Source organism: Bos indicus, chromosome 20 (genome assembly GCF_029378745.1).
Source record: "Bos indicus isolate NIAB-ARS_2022 breed Sahiwal x Tharparkar chromosome 20, NIAB-ARS_B.indTharparkar_mat_pri_1.0, whole genome shotgun sequence".
Taxonomy (NCBI): Eukaryota; Metazoa; Chordata; class Mammalia; order Artiodactyla; family Bovidae; genus Bos; species Bos indicus.
This window is the reverse complement of record NC_091779.1, coordinates 2,993,174-3,010,745: the sequence shown is the minus strand read 5'-3', so window position 1 is coordinate 3,010,745 and position 17,572 is coordinate 2,993,174. Positions and strand designations below refer to the sequence as shown.

General features: G+C 40.6%; 2 protein-coding genes across 12 annotated transcripts in view; one reads left to right on the top strand and one right to left on the bottom strand.

Moving 5' to 3' along the window:
• The window catches only part of RANBP17 (RAN binding protein 17), a 382,268-nt gene that overhangs the window by 49,661 nt on the left and 315,035 nt on the right, over positions 1-17,572 (bottom strand). For 9 of the 11 annotated variants that reach the window (XR_011562386.1, XM_070774506.1, XM_070774512.1 and 6 more), the window contains 2 exons: positions 16,908-16,990; positions 3,124-3,338 (listed from right to left, as the gene is read on the bottom strand). Coding sequence is in view for 10 of the 11 variants with exons in the window: in XM_070774506.1 (XP_070630607.1) it covers positions 3,124-3,338; positions 16,908-16,990 (298 nt within the window). In the remaining variant the exon portion in view is untranslated. The remainder of the gene's footprint in view (positions 1-3,123; positions 3,339-16,907; positions 16,991-17,572) is intronic. The other 2 variants (XM_070774514.1, XM_070774513.1) reach the window with 1 other exon arrangement.
• On the top strand, positions 10,051-11,766 carry LOC139177976 (14-3-3 protein zeta/delta). Its single transcript, XM_070774505.1, has one exon. It carries the CDS (start codon positions 10,134-10,136, stop codon positions 10,869-10,871), a length of 738 nt encoding a protein of 245 aa, XP_070630606.1. The 5' UTR covers positions 10,051-10,133; the 3' UTR covers positions 10,872-11,766.

Genomic DNA, 17,572 nt, shown 5'->3' with positions numbered 1-17,572 from the left:
TTCTGTTGATCAATGCTGGCTGCAGGCACTGCAGTTTTTGATGCATCTCTTCAATTTGCTGAGCATACTTCTCAGATGTAATGGTTTCACGGGGATTCAGAAAGCTGGAGTAAGATCAGACCGGCAGCGGACCATCAGTGACCATGACCTTTTTTGGGTTCAAGTTTGGCTTTGGGAAGTGCTTTAGAGCTTCTTCTTGGTCCAACCACTGAGCTGGCCATCTTCAATTGTATAAAATCCACTTTTCATCACAAGTCACAATCTGATTGAGAAATGGCTCGTTGTTGTTGTTGCGGAGAATAAGAGAAGACGCCACTTCAAAGCGACAGTTTTTAAAATTTTTGGTCAGCTTATGAAACATGTATTTATCAACCTTTTTCACCTTTCCAATTTGCTTCAAATGCCAAATGACTAGAATGGTCGACATTGAGTTCTTCAGCAACTTCTTGTGCAGTTGTAAGAGGACCAGTTTCAATGCCGGCTCTCAGTTGGTCATTGTCAACTTCCAATAGCCAGCTACTGTGCTCATTTTCAAGGCTCTCATCGTCTCCTTTGCAAAACTTCTTGAGCCACTACTGCACTGTACTGTGTGCTGTGCCTAGTCACTCAGTTGTGTCTGACTCTGTGCAACTCCATGGATTGTAGCCCGTCAGGCTCCTCTGTCCATGGGGATGCTCTAGGCCAGAACACTGGAGTGGGTTGCCATGCCCTCCTCCAGGGGATCTTCCCAATCCAGGGATTGAACCCAGGTGTCCCACGCCGCAGGTGGATTCTTTACTGTCTCAGCCGCCAGGGAAGCCTGACTGCAATGTTCATTAGCAGTTTCTGGGCAAAATGTGTTGTTGTTATGAGCTGTCTCTGCCGTTTTACAACACATTAGAACTCAAATAAGAAAATTCCTCGAATTTGCTTTTTAATATAATTTCCCTAGTCTAAAATAAATATGAAATAAACAGCAAGTAATAAGTCATTAGCAAAAAATATAAAGTGATAAATGTGTATTAAAACAATGTATAACATAACCACATTTATTTAAGAATGTATGGCAAATTCAAAGTGCAAATGGCAAAGTTCAACAGTGCAAAACCACAATTTCTTTTGCACCAACCTAACATGGAACAAATGACGTAATGATTCTCAATTCAGTATTTAAAGGAATTCTAATAAAAATATCTTGATCTCTAGAAGTCCTAATTTGAAGCTATAGTATAGCATAGTACGTAATTTCAATTTGCCTTATATGGTTAACGGTTAAGCGCAAGCAACACTGTTGTAGTATGGAATTTAGAAGACTGAATTATTTTTCTGGGCTGGAATAATATAACACAGAACAGTGCTTAACAGGGGCTAGGGAACCTTTTTTTTAACACAAAGAAATCTGCTGTTATAATAGGATTTGGTATCATCATCTGCTGTATTCACACAATGTCAACCCATATAACTAAATCATAACTGGGTAAATGGCTTAATATTTACCATACACAACAGGCAAAAGATAAGTGCATGAGAAATACACCTGGAAAACCTCAAATGAAACTCAAACCAGTATCAAAGAAGCACAACACTCATAAGAGAAATAAACCATAGCAATATTTATTAAAGTGAGATTAAGACTACCTCCATAAAAATCACATAGGGGTGCTTGTTAAAAACACAGTTTTCTGATCCCCAGATCAGACTTAACAAAATGAAAACCTCTGGAATGAGGTCCTGAAAAGGGCATTTAAGAAGTATATTCTAAGGGAGTCCTCTGCATCCTCAATTTTGAAATTACTGAGATAAAGGTTTGCTTGTCTACTAGAAAAAAGATCAGAGAAAATCCTGGAGCCATACCAGGTTTGCTGCTTCTTCTTTTTTTTTTTTTTGGTGGGCTTCAAGTGCTAAATGAAGAGTTCCCTCAATGAGGCTGTAGCACATGGCTGATCTGACTCAAGTCTCTATTCCACAATTTCTGTTGCACAGGCAGCCTTCAATGAGCATTCCATTCTACTGCAAAGAGGCTGGACACCTTTGGCTCAAGATGCATTTTTTTGTTTGGTTTTTGGGTTTTTTGGGCCATGCTGTGTTACTTACAGGATCTTAGTTCCCTGACTAGGGACTGAACCTGGGTCCTTGGCAGTAAAACTGCAGAGTCTTAATCACTGAACTGCTAGGGAATTCCCAAGATGTGGTTTTATGAAGACTAGCTTAGAAAGGTGGAAGAGGGTACCACTAGTCCATTAGAATGTCAAGAAGCATTTCTTGTACAGGCTGACTAATGCAGGCCCCCGGATCTTGTAGTCTTGGGCAGGTGGGAAAGCCTGAGCATAAGTTTGGCTGTGCTACTGAAGCAATTACTGCAACCACGCTGGGCATATATTAGCTTTTGTGTAATCAGGCAGAGAGATTTAAAAAAAAAACGTCTGATAACGACACAGCTCAGTGGAGGAGCCTGGAAATTTGAATTCCAGCAAGCACCCCAGGTGATTCTGATGGGCTTCAAAGTTTGAAAACTACTGACATAAATCACTAAAACTAGACAGTAGGGTAGAAAAGGGACCTAGAGATCACTTTGTTTAATTTACTCGTTTTAGAGGTGAGGAAATTGAAGCCTGGAGAAATAGAGAAGGTGATTTATTCGAGGTAAATGGCCAGTGAGTGGCAGAGTTGAGACTATATACCAGGTTGCTCAACTTCTAGTTCAGCACTCTGTCCACCATATCAGAGTGTTAAGGGAAAGGAAAGCCAAACAGCATGGGAAGCAGACAGAGCAGAAATGAAGGAAGGAGAAGATCCTGAAGTCATCCTGCATTTCTGCCCCAGGAAACAGACCTTTTCTGAATTGTGAGCACAGTTGTAAGCAGTTAGTTGAAATTGCTAATTACACTTTCTGTAGACACAGAACTCGGAACACTCTGGATGACCAATTTGTTAGAAGATGCAGTTTTCAAAGCTACACATTTAATTATATAAAGACAGCCACTAAAGTTGTTCTAATTCTGTAAGCTAAATTAAATGCTGTCCTAAAACATAAAATGATCTAGTGCTGTTCTAACTTCTCGGGCTTCACTGTAACAATTCTAAGCCTGTGGTGGTGTGACTTCACATTTCATACAAAGACTCCCATGATATAGGATTGCTTACGAGCAAGTCACTGTGGGACACCGACAGCAGCATTTTGACAAAGGCTTGGAGTACATTGTCAAAGTGGTTGTCCCCATACAACTTGAAGACGCCAAAGCTGACATAATTTCCACACAAGGCAGATTTGAGAGCTGAATAGCAGATGGAGATGCCCTTGAGTTTCATTGGATAAATCTGATCTTTTGAGAGGCTCCCAAGGGACAGGATCTGAGTCCCTGTTTCAGGGTAAAAGCAGAATGAGAAAGTGGCATAAGCAGATGTAATTCAAAGCAGTTACGAGGCACATGATCGACATTTTCACTTTATTGCTATTGTTCATTTTCCCCTACTGTTGTTCCAAGAGTCACACCATCATATAATGAAAAATATAAATACACAAGGCAGTTTATATGGGAAGTACAAATGGCCCAGTGAAAATCAATCAAAGGTACTGGAGAAGTTTGATATTTTTGTCTGGATGGTGATTACACGAATATATATGTAGATACATGAAAACTCATTGAGTTGTACTAAAGATTAGTTTATATACTTTAATATTTGCATTATCTCTTCTTCAATAAGAAGTGAAAAAAAGTAGGAATAAATAACCAACTAAGTCAAGAAAAGATAACTTAGATACATAAGTTACTCTAAATTGTGGGGTGAATTTTCGCATTTTCACCTTTTTCACATGAACTTGATACTGAGCTACTTTACTTTTTGGAGGATCACAGGTTTGGTACATGAAGTAAATGAAATAAGACACACAAGTTCTTGGCATAGTACACAATAAATGTTACTTCCCTTTTCTCCTTAGATCCTTTTTCAGAAGACCTAAAGAGGTGGTCATTTAAAAACTGTACTTAAATTCTATGTTTGACCATCAAAAACAAAGTAATGTTTATATAATCACCTTACAGTTTTTTTCTAGTTAGCATTTACAACCACAATTTCTCTTTCTGAAATGTGTGCTAGTAAGGCATATTACTAGACAATATCCAAGAATGCTTTGTAAAAAATTATAAAGTCATATATGTTTCTTAGCTCTGCTTTTTCCTGTTCAAGTAAGTAACACTTCTAAAATTGAAACTAAATTCAATTTACAAAATTTAGAGGCATACTGTTGTGGTTCTGTACTGTGTCTATTGGGCTAAATAAGAATTAAGTTTCCCAGAACTCATTTCCCTGTACAGTTGTGGCCTAGAATTGAGCAAAAGAGAAATCTATATGAGATTTGGAAGGTGAAAGTGAGGTAGCAGCTAGGACTTTCTGAAGGTTGCTGTGATTAGAGGCTGTGAGAACAAGATGCAGAAATGCCTTTGGGTTTTAGTTTGTCCTCGCTTTTCCCTGCTCTGTGTGAAGCACTGCAAGCCCTGCTGACCAGTGACCCCAAGCCCACCACGTGCTTGGCAGTAAACGTGCAGAGCGGCAGCCACACAGAAGCAACAGCCTTCCATTGCGTCCACACCACTACACCAGTCCCCCTCACTCTGCTGTCTTTCATGGTCTCACCCTAGCAGCTGGGTGTCTCCAGCTTTTAGATATCCTTGCCAGCTCCAACTTGTCCACCATGCCATTATTTCAGGAGGCCTGATTAGTGATTTTTCTCCTGAACTTCCAACTCCCCCCTTGGAGGTCCATTTTGCCATCTTTGCCCAAGATAGTACAACGCCTAACTCCTAAAATAAACTCCCTATTCCATCAGTGTCACAGTGTCTGCTTTTCCCTGTTTGAATCTCGACTGATACGAATATTATGAAAACTGTATGCTTACTAAGAGGTTAAGAAGGACCAATCATTCTAGCAGAGTAAGAAACAGGACCAGGCCAAGGTGAAGGTTTCCTGCCCTTTATCTGCCTTTCTGAAACAGTTTCATACACTTTTTTTTTTCTTTTTCTTTCTATGAATCCTTGGAAGCCCAGTGGCTTTGCTTATAATTTATACATTTGAATGATACCACCACTGTGTTGGCTGAAGCATATCTTGGAATTTACTCCATACCACATTCTGTACCCTCTCTCATGATCTCATCCTAACTTCTCTTAGAAAGATATGGTAAGTTTTAACTCAATATGATAGTATTTCCTTAATAGCTACTGGTGGGAGAATAGATTTGTAAACAAATAATTTCATACAATGTGACAAACACTATCAGAGACATATGTCAAGATTTTATGGGAATAGAAGAGACTGGCTTTGCTTGGACAGGACAGCAGGGTGGGTAAGGCTTCACAGAACAGGTTGCTTCTCAGTGACCAATCACAACCTCTCAGATGGACTTGAGGGAGAGAAGAGTATTCCAGAGATTATGTGCACAGGCATGAAGGCCTTTAAAAGCAGGGAGCTGCAGGAGAGGGCAGTTCTCAACCACTGGTTTACTACCTTCGCCTCCAATTCAATCTAAATCAACATACACATTCCCTGTCCCCTTCCCTTTCCCAGGAAAGAAAAGCACTGCTTGCATGTGATGGAAAAAGCTGGATAATTTGGTGGTAGTGGTGGTTTACACATTTTGAGTTAAGGAGGCTAGGGCCAAACAGAGAAAAGTAGGCCATCTTCTGGGGACTTCCTATGCTGAGGTCCTTATGGGGAAAGTAAAGATCCTATTTTCTTCAGCGCAAGATGGAATAGGCAGACTAAGAACTGTGTTGGGAGAAAATTTTTGATTCTAAAAGACTGGATAACCTATAATCAAGAAGGATTAATTATTTAGAATCACAACTTTTATCTTGTATTAAAGTTGCAATCTGGCATACATGTCTTTCGGACTATTTCAGACACACCTGTGTGAATTAAAACAGTAACTAGCATACCATTATGACCTTGAAAAAGTAGAATGAGTAATACTTTTGAAAGAGGAAACTATATTTCATCATGCTCCAGTGGTTCTGCATTCCATGGTGGCTATAAATGACTATGGAAGAGAAGGCATGTCCACATCATTTATTCACCCCATCAGCGTTATTCAATTTATATTATTCAACAATCCTTACTGAAATTGGAGTCTCTGCCCTCAAAAAGCTTAAAATCTAGCAGTTAGACTCACACTGCTCTAAACAAAAGTGATCACGTGCAGATTTTGTTTTAATGTTCCTCTATAGGTATGACAAACCTCTTTGTCTTCCCTATTCCACCCCACGCCTATAAAGTCCCATCTCCTTCCTTCCTAAGAGGGAGGTCTTTATTGCACTGATGGACTGCTGGGTGACAAAGGCAGCCACTGAAGCCAGTAACAGTCGCCACTTGTAAAAAAGAAATGATACACTTTCTGTAATGAAATTAGAGACTTCCGAAGTTTAGAATCAAAAGGGAAACCTTTAACTGTTTCCCACTGACCATATCTGTCATAACTGGGAGCAGTTACAATAACAGCACTTATAACTCACAAGGCTCTTATGTGGAGTGAAGGAGACAGCATATATAAAATGCTTACCCCAGTAACCGGCACAGTGCTCATGTAAACTATAGTCAGACACAGTAGTAAGGGCTCTTTTCTCTCTCCAGTCTACTAGCCTGTTAGGTCAGACATGGGGAGCTAAGGCCTGAAAAAGAGGAGGCGGTAAAGCTGAGTGTGTCTGGTGTAGAATAATGTCACTTGCTTCTAATACATAATTCAAAGTAAGGACAAGTCTATGTATTTGACCACGTTCCCTCTATTCCTTCAAAGAGAACTGGCTGTAGGGTATCACAGTGTGGATCTTTGGCCCACACTCTACCATTTCTCTGTGCCCTCAGAAGAACACAATGTAAAACACTATTCATTTGACTGCATCAAGTCTTGGCTGTGGGACATGCACGGCAGCTCTTCATTCTGTCATCAGGCTTCTATCTAGTTACTGCTTTCGGGCTCAGTAGTAGTGGCGCGGGCTCAGGAGTTGTGGCGCAGGCTCGGTAGTTGTGGTACGGGCTCAGGAGTTGTGGCGCGGGCTCTCTAGCTGCAGTGCAGGCTCAGGAGTTGCGCTGCAGGCTCTCTAGTTGTGGCGCGGGCTCTCTAGTTGCGGTGCGGGCTCAGGAGTTGCGGTGCGGGCTCTCTAGTTGTGGCATGGGCTCTCTAGTTGCGGTGCGGGCTCAGGAGTTGCGGTGCAGGCTCTCTAGTTGCGGTGCGGGCTCAGGAATTGCGGTGCAGGCTCAGGAGTTGTGGTGTGGGCTCTCTAGTTGTGGCGTGGGCTCTCTAGTTACGGTGCAGGCTCAGGAGTTGCAGTGCGGGCTCTCTAGTTGCGGTGCAGGTTCAGGAGTTGCGGTGCGGGCTCAGGAGTTGCGGTGCGGGCTCTCTACTTGCGGTGCAGGCTCAGGAGTTGCGGTGTGGGCTCTCTAGTTGTGGCGCGGGCTCTCTAGTTGTGGTGCAGGCTCAGGAGTTGCGGTGCGGGCTCAGGAGTTGTGGCGCGGGCTCAGGAGTTGTGGTGTGGGCTCAGGAGTTGCGGTTCGGGCTCTCTAGTTGCGGTGCAGGCTCAGGAGTTGCAGTGCGGGCTCAGGAGTTGCGGTGCGGGCTCTCTAGTTGCGGTGCAGGCTCAGGAATTTCGGTGTGGGCTCTCTAGTTGTGGCGCGGGCTCTGTAGTTGTGGTGCAGGCTCAGGAGTTGCAGTGCGGGCTCAGGAGTTGTGGCGCGGGCTCAGTAGTTGTGGTGCGGGCTCAGGAGTTGTGGCGCGGGCTCTCTAGTTGCGGTGTGGGCTCAGTAGTTGTGGTGTGGGCTCAGTGGTAGAGGCATATGGGCTTAGTTGCCCTGTGGCATGTGGGATCTTAGTTCCCCAATCAGAGATCAAATCTGCATCCCCTGTGTTGGAAGGCAGATTCTTAACCACTGGACTACTACGGAAGTCCCAATAATAGTTTTAAAAAAAGGTGCAAGGGCTAAGATATATGGTAGTTATATCTTATACCAGGAAGAACTAACAGTATGAACAATGTTACTTCCTGGTTTATAAAGCAATCTGTTACATTGATTTACTTTTTATTTTTCCCCTTTAATCTCTAAAATTTTAAAGTTAATTTGATACTTAGCTGACAGCTCTATAGGTTGAATGTCTTCATTTAGCATCAGAACAGTTATGTGAGCAAGCTTGCTGACATTATTTCAGGTCGCTCAACCCACTCTGTCTCTGCAAACCAGCCAAATCCCCTGGATATAAGTGGTTTGAGACAGAAACGAGCTGTGGATATGGAAAGGAATATAGTATTTCCCTTTCAGGTTGAAAAAGATTAAAACAATGCAGCATTGATAAGCATGTGGGAAATTAAGAAAATTGTTGGGAATGTGAATTAGTATAACCACTGTAGAGGGCAATTTGGTTAAATTTATTAAAACTGTGTAAATCCACTTTTGGGAATACATTCCAAAACGAATGTTCACTACCATATCTCACCATCTCCTAGCATTTGCACTTATGCACAGTCTCTGTGAAAGCCAGCTTCTCAATCTGTTGAACTAGCTCCCCTCTCCTTTTATGGGCTTGAGAACAAAGCACAGCAATTCCCCCTTTCTCTCCTATGCAGTCTTTCTTTTCTGAAACAAAACCTTCTCTTGGCCCTACTTCCCTGCTTGATATTACTTCCTTCTGTTAATGAAACTCCTTAAAAGAATTGTTTCTTCTTAAAAGAACTGTGTCTTCAGTTTTCCTCTTTTACACCTACTCCTCTAAAAGTGCTCTTTTCAAGGTTCCTAATAACCTTTTCCCTAAATGTAATGATCAACTCTTAGTCCTCACCTTCTTCAATTCACTGGCAGCTTTTGACACAGCTGACTAGACACACTCTCTCCTGATTATTCTCTTACTTCAGTACCTGCTCATTCTCTCCTTTGCTGGTTCCTTCTCTTCTTCCTTCCCTCCTAACACAGAATACTCTAAAACTTAAACCTAAATCTTTTATATTTAAACCCACACCCCATGCCCTGGCGAACCTCTCCTGTTTTGTAGCTTTAAATCCCACCTAGAGAGTTAATGACTCCCATATTTGTTTTTCTAGACCAGACCTCTTCTGATCCTCAGACTTGTATATCCGACTCTGTATTCAACACTTCCACCTGAATGTCTAAATCAACATTTCAAGCTCAATGAAGTCAAAAGGGAACTTCTGATTTCCCCCTCGTACCCAGTTTCGGCCTTTACTCTCTCAGTTAATGGTAACTTCATCCTTCCAGTTGTTTATGACAAAATCCCTTGTCATAAACATATTATGACAAAAATATCCAATCCATCAAGAAATTTGGTTTTACTTTCAGATATATACAGAATCCAACCACTTTTCACTACTCCCACTGCTATCACCGTGGTCAAAGCAAATATAAAATCATGTCAGCCCTCTGCTCAAAACATTCTAAAGTCCTTCTCTTTCACTTGGATTTAAAGTCCTGATAATGTCTACAGGATATGGCATTACATGACATTGCTTTTGTTATTACTCTCTCTTGTTCACTCTGTTCCAGCTACCGATATTCTGTTATTCAGACATGCCAGATACACTTCTGCCTCAGGACCCTAAAACTTGGTGTTCCTTCAGCCTAGAACACTCTTCCCTGAGATATGTGCATAATTAACCCCCTCACTGACTGCAAGTCTTGGCTCAAATGTCATTTTTTCAAATGATGCCTATTTTGATCACTGTACTTAATATTGCAACATGTTTCCCAATCCCTAGCACTTCTAACACTTTCTTTGCTTTCTTCTTCTTTTTTCTTTTTTTTTCCATAGCACTTACTACTTTCTGACATACTATTTTTTTTTTTCAGTTTTACTCACTGAGTCTCAACCATACCCGCTACTCTCAATACATATACTTACTGAATAGTGATGCTCACGAAGCTGAAGGTACACAGTTGCTTGCTAGTGCATGATAGTGAAAGATTGCATGTTTATAAAAATTACATTTACCAAAAGGTGAGTAGTTAAATAAATTATAGTGTGACCATAAGATGGAATACTTTGCAGCTATTTTAAAAGATAAGGCAGACAGAGTCTCAGCCTCGCCGCTGCCGCCCAGAGACTGCTGAGCCCCGTCCGTCCGCCGCCACCTACTCCGGACACAGAACATCCAGTCATGGATAAAAACGAGCTGGTACAGAAGGCCAAACTGGCCGAGCAGGCTGAGCGATATGATGACATGGCAGCCTGCATGAAGTCTGTAACTGAGCAAGGAGCTGAATTATCCAATGAGGAGAGGAATCTTCTCTCAGTTGCTTATAAAAATGTTGTAGGAGCCCGTAGGTCATCTTGGAGGGTCGTCTCCAGTATTGAGCAAAAGACGGAAGGTGCTGAGAAAAAACAGCAGATGGCTCGAGAATACAGAGAGAAAATAGAGACCGAGCTAAGAGATATCTGCAATGATGTACTGTCTCTTTTGGAAAAGTTCTTGATCCCCAACGCTTCACAAGCAGAGAGCAAAGTCTTCTATTTGAAAATGAAAGGAGACTACTACCGCTACTTGGCTGAGGTTGCAGCTGGTGATGACAAGAAAGGGATTGTGGACCAGTCACAGCAAGCATACCAAGAAGCTTTTGAAATCAGCAAAAAGGAAATGCAACCAACACATCCTATCAGACTGGGTCTGGCCCTTAACTTCTCTGTGTTCTATTATGAGATTCTGAACTCCCCTGAGAAAGCCTGCTCTCTTGCAAAGACAGCATTTGATGAAGCCATTGCTGAACTTGATACATTAAGTGAAGAGTCATACAAAGACAGCACGCTAATAATGCAGTTACTGAGAGATAACTTGACATTGTGGACATCGGATACCCAAGGAGACGAAGCTGAAGCAGGAGAAGGAGGGGAAAATTAACCTGCCTTCCAACTTTTGTCTGCCTCATTCTAAAATTTACACAGTAGACCATTTGTCATCCATGCTGTCCCACAAATAGTTTTTTGTTTACGATTTATGACAGGTTTATGTTACTTCTATTTGAATTTCTATATTTCCCATGTGGTTTTTATGTTTAATATTAGGGGAGTAGAGCCAGTTAACATTTAGGGAGTTATCTGTTTTCATCTTGAGGTGGCCAATATGGGGATGTGGAATTTTTATACAAGTTATAAATGTTTGGCATAGTACTTTTGGTACATTGTGGCTTCACAAGGGCCAGTGTTAAAACTGCTTCCATGTCTAAGCAAAGAAAACTGCCTGCATATTGGTATGTCCTGGTGGGGAATAAAAGGGATAATTGGTTCCAATCACAGGTGTAGTTGTGGGTACTTTTTAGGTTTGGAGCATTTACAAAGCTGTAGTAGAAATGGATATCCCATGGATATTGCATGTTAAACCATGTGTTATCTGTGGAATACTCAGACTCAGTGTGCACACTGTTGACTGCAGCTATAGAAGTGTTCCTTTAGTTGTGACCCAATTTACTCTGGATAAGGGCAGAAACGGTTCACATTCCATTATTTGTAAAGTTACCTGCTGTTTGCTTTCATTATTTTTGCTACACTCATTTTATTTGTATTTAAATGTTTTAGGCAACCTAAGAACAAATGTACAAGTAAAGATGCAGTAAAAATGAATTGCTTGATATTCATTACTTCATGTATATCAAGCACAGCAGTAAAACAAAAACCCATGTATTTAACTTTTTTTAGTTTTTTTTTGTTTTTTTTTTTTGCTTTTGTGATTTTTTTTTTTTTTTGATACTTGCCTAACATGCATGTGCTGTAAAAAATAGTTAACAGGGAAATAACTTGAGATGATGGCTAGCTTTGTTTAATGTCTTATGAGATTTTCATGAACAATCCAAGCATAATTGTTAAGAACACGTGTATTAAGTTCATGTAAGTGGAATAAAAGTTTTATGAATGGAAAAAAAAAAAAAAAAGATAAGGCAGAAAAAATAATGAAAAACCGAAGGAAAAAAGAGATATGGTAGATTTTATATATATGTTAGTATGAAGTAATGGCCATCATATAAGTAAAAAATAGCAAATTACAGATTAGCAAGTATACTATAATAGCACTTCTGGAATAATACATGTATATGTACACATAAAAAAGTATGAAAGACTGCACACTAAATTGTTAACAGATTTTGAGTGATGAGATAATCAGGAATTTTCACTTTCTACTTCATACAGCAATTCTGAGATCCTTCATTTTAGTAATAGACTATTTTAATATTTTACATTTATATGCTTTTATAAAAGCTATCACCTGCTTGAAATGCCCTCCTCAAACTTCTGGGCACTATTCCTATTTCCTTGTCTGGCCCCTCAGTTTGAGTTAGAAACTTCTGGGCTCCCACAGCACTCTGTATGCTTCTTAAGCATGAAAGTGAACACAGTCCGTTATAATCTTTTATGGACTTGACTGAATCCACTGTTGGACTCAACTAGGAGAAGAATCAGTAAGGGTCTTTTTTGTGTATGTCTTCCTCTCTAATTCTCACAATATCAAACATATAGTAAACGCTTGATAAACATTAGCAGCATGGCTGAAAGATCTATTGAACTCTAAGTACTTGTTTGGAGAGCACCCTTACTTATTTAACAACTTGCTTAGCATTTTTTGCTTGTGTGCTGCTGCTGTTGCTGCTGCTAAGTCGCTTCAGTCGTGTCCAACTCTGTGCGACCCCAGAGATGGCAGCCCACCAGGCTCCCCCGTCCCTGGGATTCTTCAGGCAAGAACACTGGAGTGGGTTGCCATTTCTTTCTCCAATGCATGAAAGTGAAAAGTGAAAGTGAAGTCGCTCAGTCGTGTCCAACTCTTTGCGATCCCATGGACTGCAGCCTACCAGGCTCCTCCGCCCATGGGATTTGTCAGGCAAGAGTACTGGAGTAGGTTGCCATTGCCTTCTCCTTGCTTGTGTCCAGGAGTGGCCAAGTCCAACACACTGGATTCACTGTGAAATGTACTCCTCAAGGCCTGGCACCCTCAGGGTACTGATCATTCCATCTCCTTCATAAAACTTTGGTGAGCTTATTACTCTACTACTCTGTTGTTCTATGTCCCTGACCATGATTCTGAGAGAACGTAAGGTTATATCCATGTTCCTGGATTATCTGTTTTTCAGAACTGTTATTTCCTGGTAACATTTTATCAAGTCTCTAATTATTTCAAGGCCAATACATCCTTCAGCTAAATTTTTATAATCATTTAAACATAAATATTGGAGAAGGCAATGGCAATCCACTCCAGTACTCTTGCCTGGAAAATCCCATGGACGGAGGAGCCTGGTAGGCTGCAGTCCATGGGGTCGTGAAGAGTCGGGCACGACTGAGTGACTTCACTTTCACGCATTGGAGAAGGAAATGGCAACCCACTCCAGTGTTCTTGCCTGGAGAATCCCAGGGATGGGGGAGCCTGGTGGGCTGCCGTCTCTGGGGTCGAATGGAGTCGGACATGACTGAAGCGACTTAGCAGCAGCAGCAAACATAAATATAAGTCATAACCCTTCTAGTAGTACATACCAGTAATTTTCAAACTCTTTTTATCAAAAAGTATCTTTAAGCAGGTGACCCCTATTGCAAATTAGTCTAGTGTAACAATAAATAGCTGCAGTTCTGGTTGAAGTGGCAGTACAGTCCTCTCCTCCTCCACCTCTGCAGGGTCTCTGTGTATTATCACAGATCTCTAGGGCTCTGAAAAACCCAGTTGGAAAACCACTGGCCTGTTTTCTAGGTCACAGCAAATGACAGTGGCTTGTATAACACTTTGCAAATTCAATTTAAGCATAGTATTAAGTCATACCTTAAATGTACCTGCAACATATATTGCTCAAAGAACCCTGATGTAAATTCTTAGGTACAGTGAATAATTATAGCTGTTCTATCCATTTTTTGTTTAGATTTTTTACACATTGAGCTTCCTTAAATCAGGTACCTAAGGAAGGAATGGAGAAGGCAATGGCAACCCACTCCAGTACTCTTGCCTGGAAAATCCCATGGATGGAGGAGTCTGGTAGGCTGCAGTCCATGGGGTTGAGAAGAGTCGGAGACGACTGAGCGACTTTACTTTCACTTTCATGCATTGGAGAAGGAAATGGCAACCCACTCCAGTGTTCTTGCCTGGAGAATCCCAGGGACGGGGGAGCCTGGTGGGCTGCCGTCTCTGGGGTCGCACGGAGTCGGACACGACTGAAGCGATTTAGCAGCAGCAAGGAAGGAATAAGAGCAGTTCATTCTTGCCAGTCTTATAAAGACAATCACTATTTTTCCCTTCTGTGCACTCTTCAACCAATAGATGTCACTAAAGATACCATTACCCAGAGGCAAAGGGAAGAAAAGATCGGACAAATGGAAATTGAGCATAAAAAACACCCAGTTCTTAAAACTGAGAAGTAGATTTCCAAAGTAATAACATTTATTACACTGCATGCAACATTTTAACCAAAAATTTAAGAAAGAAATTTCTTTTATTAAGTTGCTCGGGCTGAATGGATCATAGCACTAAATTTTGAAATACATGTTCTTGAAGCAATTTAAAACTCATTAGAAATAATAGGCTTGGGCTAGTAGAAAATGTGGTAAAATCTAATCCTCATCCAAATGTTACCTGGGCTGCACAAACAGGAAATTGTTTTGTGCTACTGTGGCTAACCTCATTGCTGACCCTGAGCTGTAACGGCAAGAGCAGCTGAGAGCTGAAGCAAAATTAAAAACTTACATCAAAGTATATCATGACAGAATGTAGATAAATAAAACAGCATATCGAAAGTATTATTTTTCTGCCAGTCTCATTGAGCAGCGAGGTGGAGGTATTCTACAAAACAGGTAACAAATCAGGCGCATTTGCAAATGAGTCCTTCCCCCCACACTGCCTCAATCACCAACGGCACAGACACTGCCCGTGGCAGGCTAGCAGAGAGGAACCCAGTGAGGACGGGGCGGGAGGGACCCAGAGTGTCCTGGCCTCCTTCCTCCATAGGTTTTCCCTTCCTTCACCTTGGCTTACCCAGAAAATAAGTAATGCTGGCTCTTCTGCACCCTTCTAGCCATTTTTTTCCCCTCACCTTCCAGACTCCTGGATGGCAGCCATAGGATCTCCCTTCAATGAGCATATCAGAATCTCCAGAGGTAAAAGCATGAGTAATAAAACATTACTCAAGATGAAGACAGACAAAATCAGCTTGGCTGATTGGGGCAGGCATGTGGAATCAGTGAAAGCTGAAAAAGATTTTTCTGCTACTCTGTGTAATAAAGTGCCTGGGTCAAAGTCACTGGTAACAAAGTTGAAGGTCATTTTTCTATTGAGCCTTCATTTCCTTTAAGTTTTAGGATAAAAATCACCATACTTTAAAGAATAGCGCTCCATCAAAAATACCCTGGGTACAATCTTCCTGTGGCAACTCCCAAGCAGCAGAAAGGACTATGGGAAGACGACCGTCTGAAGTTACACAGACTCTGAATGAAATCCCCATTTGCCTATTTGCTAACTATGTATTACTTGGCAAATCTTTAACCCCTATGAGCTTCAATTTCTTCATAACAGTAAGCACAGTAGTTAACTTATCTAAGGCCTTTCCATGCACCATGTAACTGAATCCTCATAAGCGCCTTATAGACTTCCCTCGTGGAGCAGACAGTAATGAATCCACCTGCAACGCAGGAGACCAGCATTTGATCCCTGGAACGGGAAGATGCCCTGGAGAAGGGAATGGGCAACCCAGTCCAGTATTCTTGCCTGGAGAATTCAATGGACAGAGGAGCCTGGCAAGCCACAGTCCATGGGGTCACAAAGAGTCGAACGTGACTGACTAATGTAACAATCCTAACTAGACAGAGAGGTCAGTAGGTATTCATTATTTCTAATTTTATATACGAGAAAACTAGGACAAGGAGTGTCTTAGCTGTGTGTCTTAACTGAAGGTCATGGAATTATACGTGTTGGTACTAGAACTGGTACTCAGATCTTTTAATCTCCCCAAACTGTGTTTTTTCTAAGATATCATGCTTTTGGAAAAAGGTCCAGGCACATATCTTTGTATGATAAGACACTAAAAGGAATTAGATATACCCTGAAAACACAACAGAAGCTTTACAAAATTCTGTAGAATCTGTTTCTAGGTATTCAAAAAGAAGTATGAGAATCACAGGCAACTTCTGAGGCCGAACATAGAGTTGGCTATTGATTTGGGAAAGGAAGAACAGACAGGCAAAAAAGAAGAGGACAAAGAAAAGGAGGACCCAGGAAAACATCTCTCAAGGAGAAGAATACTGCAAGGAGTCCAGCTTGTAGTCAGTTTTCAGTCAGTGTGTGGAACGCTAACTGAAGATTCTTATCTGTTGTGGCATTTCCTGGCTACATAAAGGTCTCAGAGAGTTGAGAATTCCATTGATGAAGCTGTCAGAGTTGGGAAGCAGAAAAATAATTACCAATTTTTTTTTTTTACTATAATTGAATAGGACAATCATTTCTGTAGAAGGCTGATTCTAAGGGTACAGTGCCCTCAAATTCCCTATAATAAAATATTTACTGCTCTTTACCAGGATATTTCCCCCAAATTCAGTGTCAGTGACACACTGGTTTAAGCATTCCTTGACCCAATATACTAAACTCCCTAATCTAAATTTTAGCAATTTTCAATATGCTGTAACTTTTCAATATCCTACTTCAATATTATATTTATAGTGTATTCCCTTTGCTTCTGACACTAAAGTTTTAGCTAAAAGAAATTCATCAGGTTTGTCAGGCAAGATCTGTAGTCAAAGGCATACTGCTTATTTTTCCTGATGTCAATATGATAGCTACCCAGCTTTTTGCACCCCTGTTATCTACTTCACAAATTCATACAGATATGAAGTTTCAAAAGAACAAAATAACTAACATCTTTCTTTCCTCCAAAGAGATAAAAGTTATATTGCAGAGACAAATATGGAAAAGGATACTCACCATAAGTGCAAATCATTTTACTAGCTTCTCTGAAGAGAAGAATTCCATTAGGAGATGATACATCAAAATTCAAACGCTGGGATCTGAGAAATACAGCAAAAATTTAGACTACATGTACAGATAAATAAACAAAATATAGGATGAAAATACCCAGAATTCTCATTTATTAGAAGTAGCAACAGTACAATCATCCTTTCTTAAAAGCATCATTCCATTAAACAAGTGGTGACAAAATGTATGTGCTAATTTTTTACTAAAGATACTAGGACAATACAATTATTTTCATTTATTTGCTCATTCAAATAATTCATCTTTTATCTGTCAAAACAATATCCTGACATCCTACATTACAGACCTCTTAGCCCCCTTTCCTTTCATGCAAACGTCTGATAGATAATAATTAAAAAAAAACCAAGTATGTAAGTTTATATAGATACTTGTATAGAGATTTATATTTGAGATCTCCTGTAGTGCCTAATATACATCTTTAAAACAATGACAATATAACAGGAAATCTAAGTACCTTTAATACTGCTCATATTCATAATGGATCATCTGATACTTCAAGCATATTTCAAACACATTAAATTACATACGGGGCTATAGTTTCCACTGCACATAGCTCAAGTAAAGAGAAACAAATCCCAGAAGTTCTAAATGAGAAC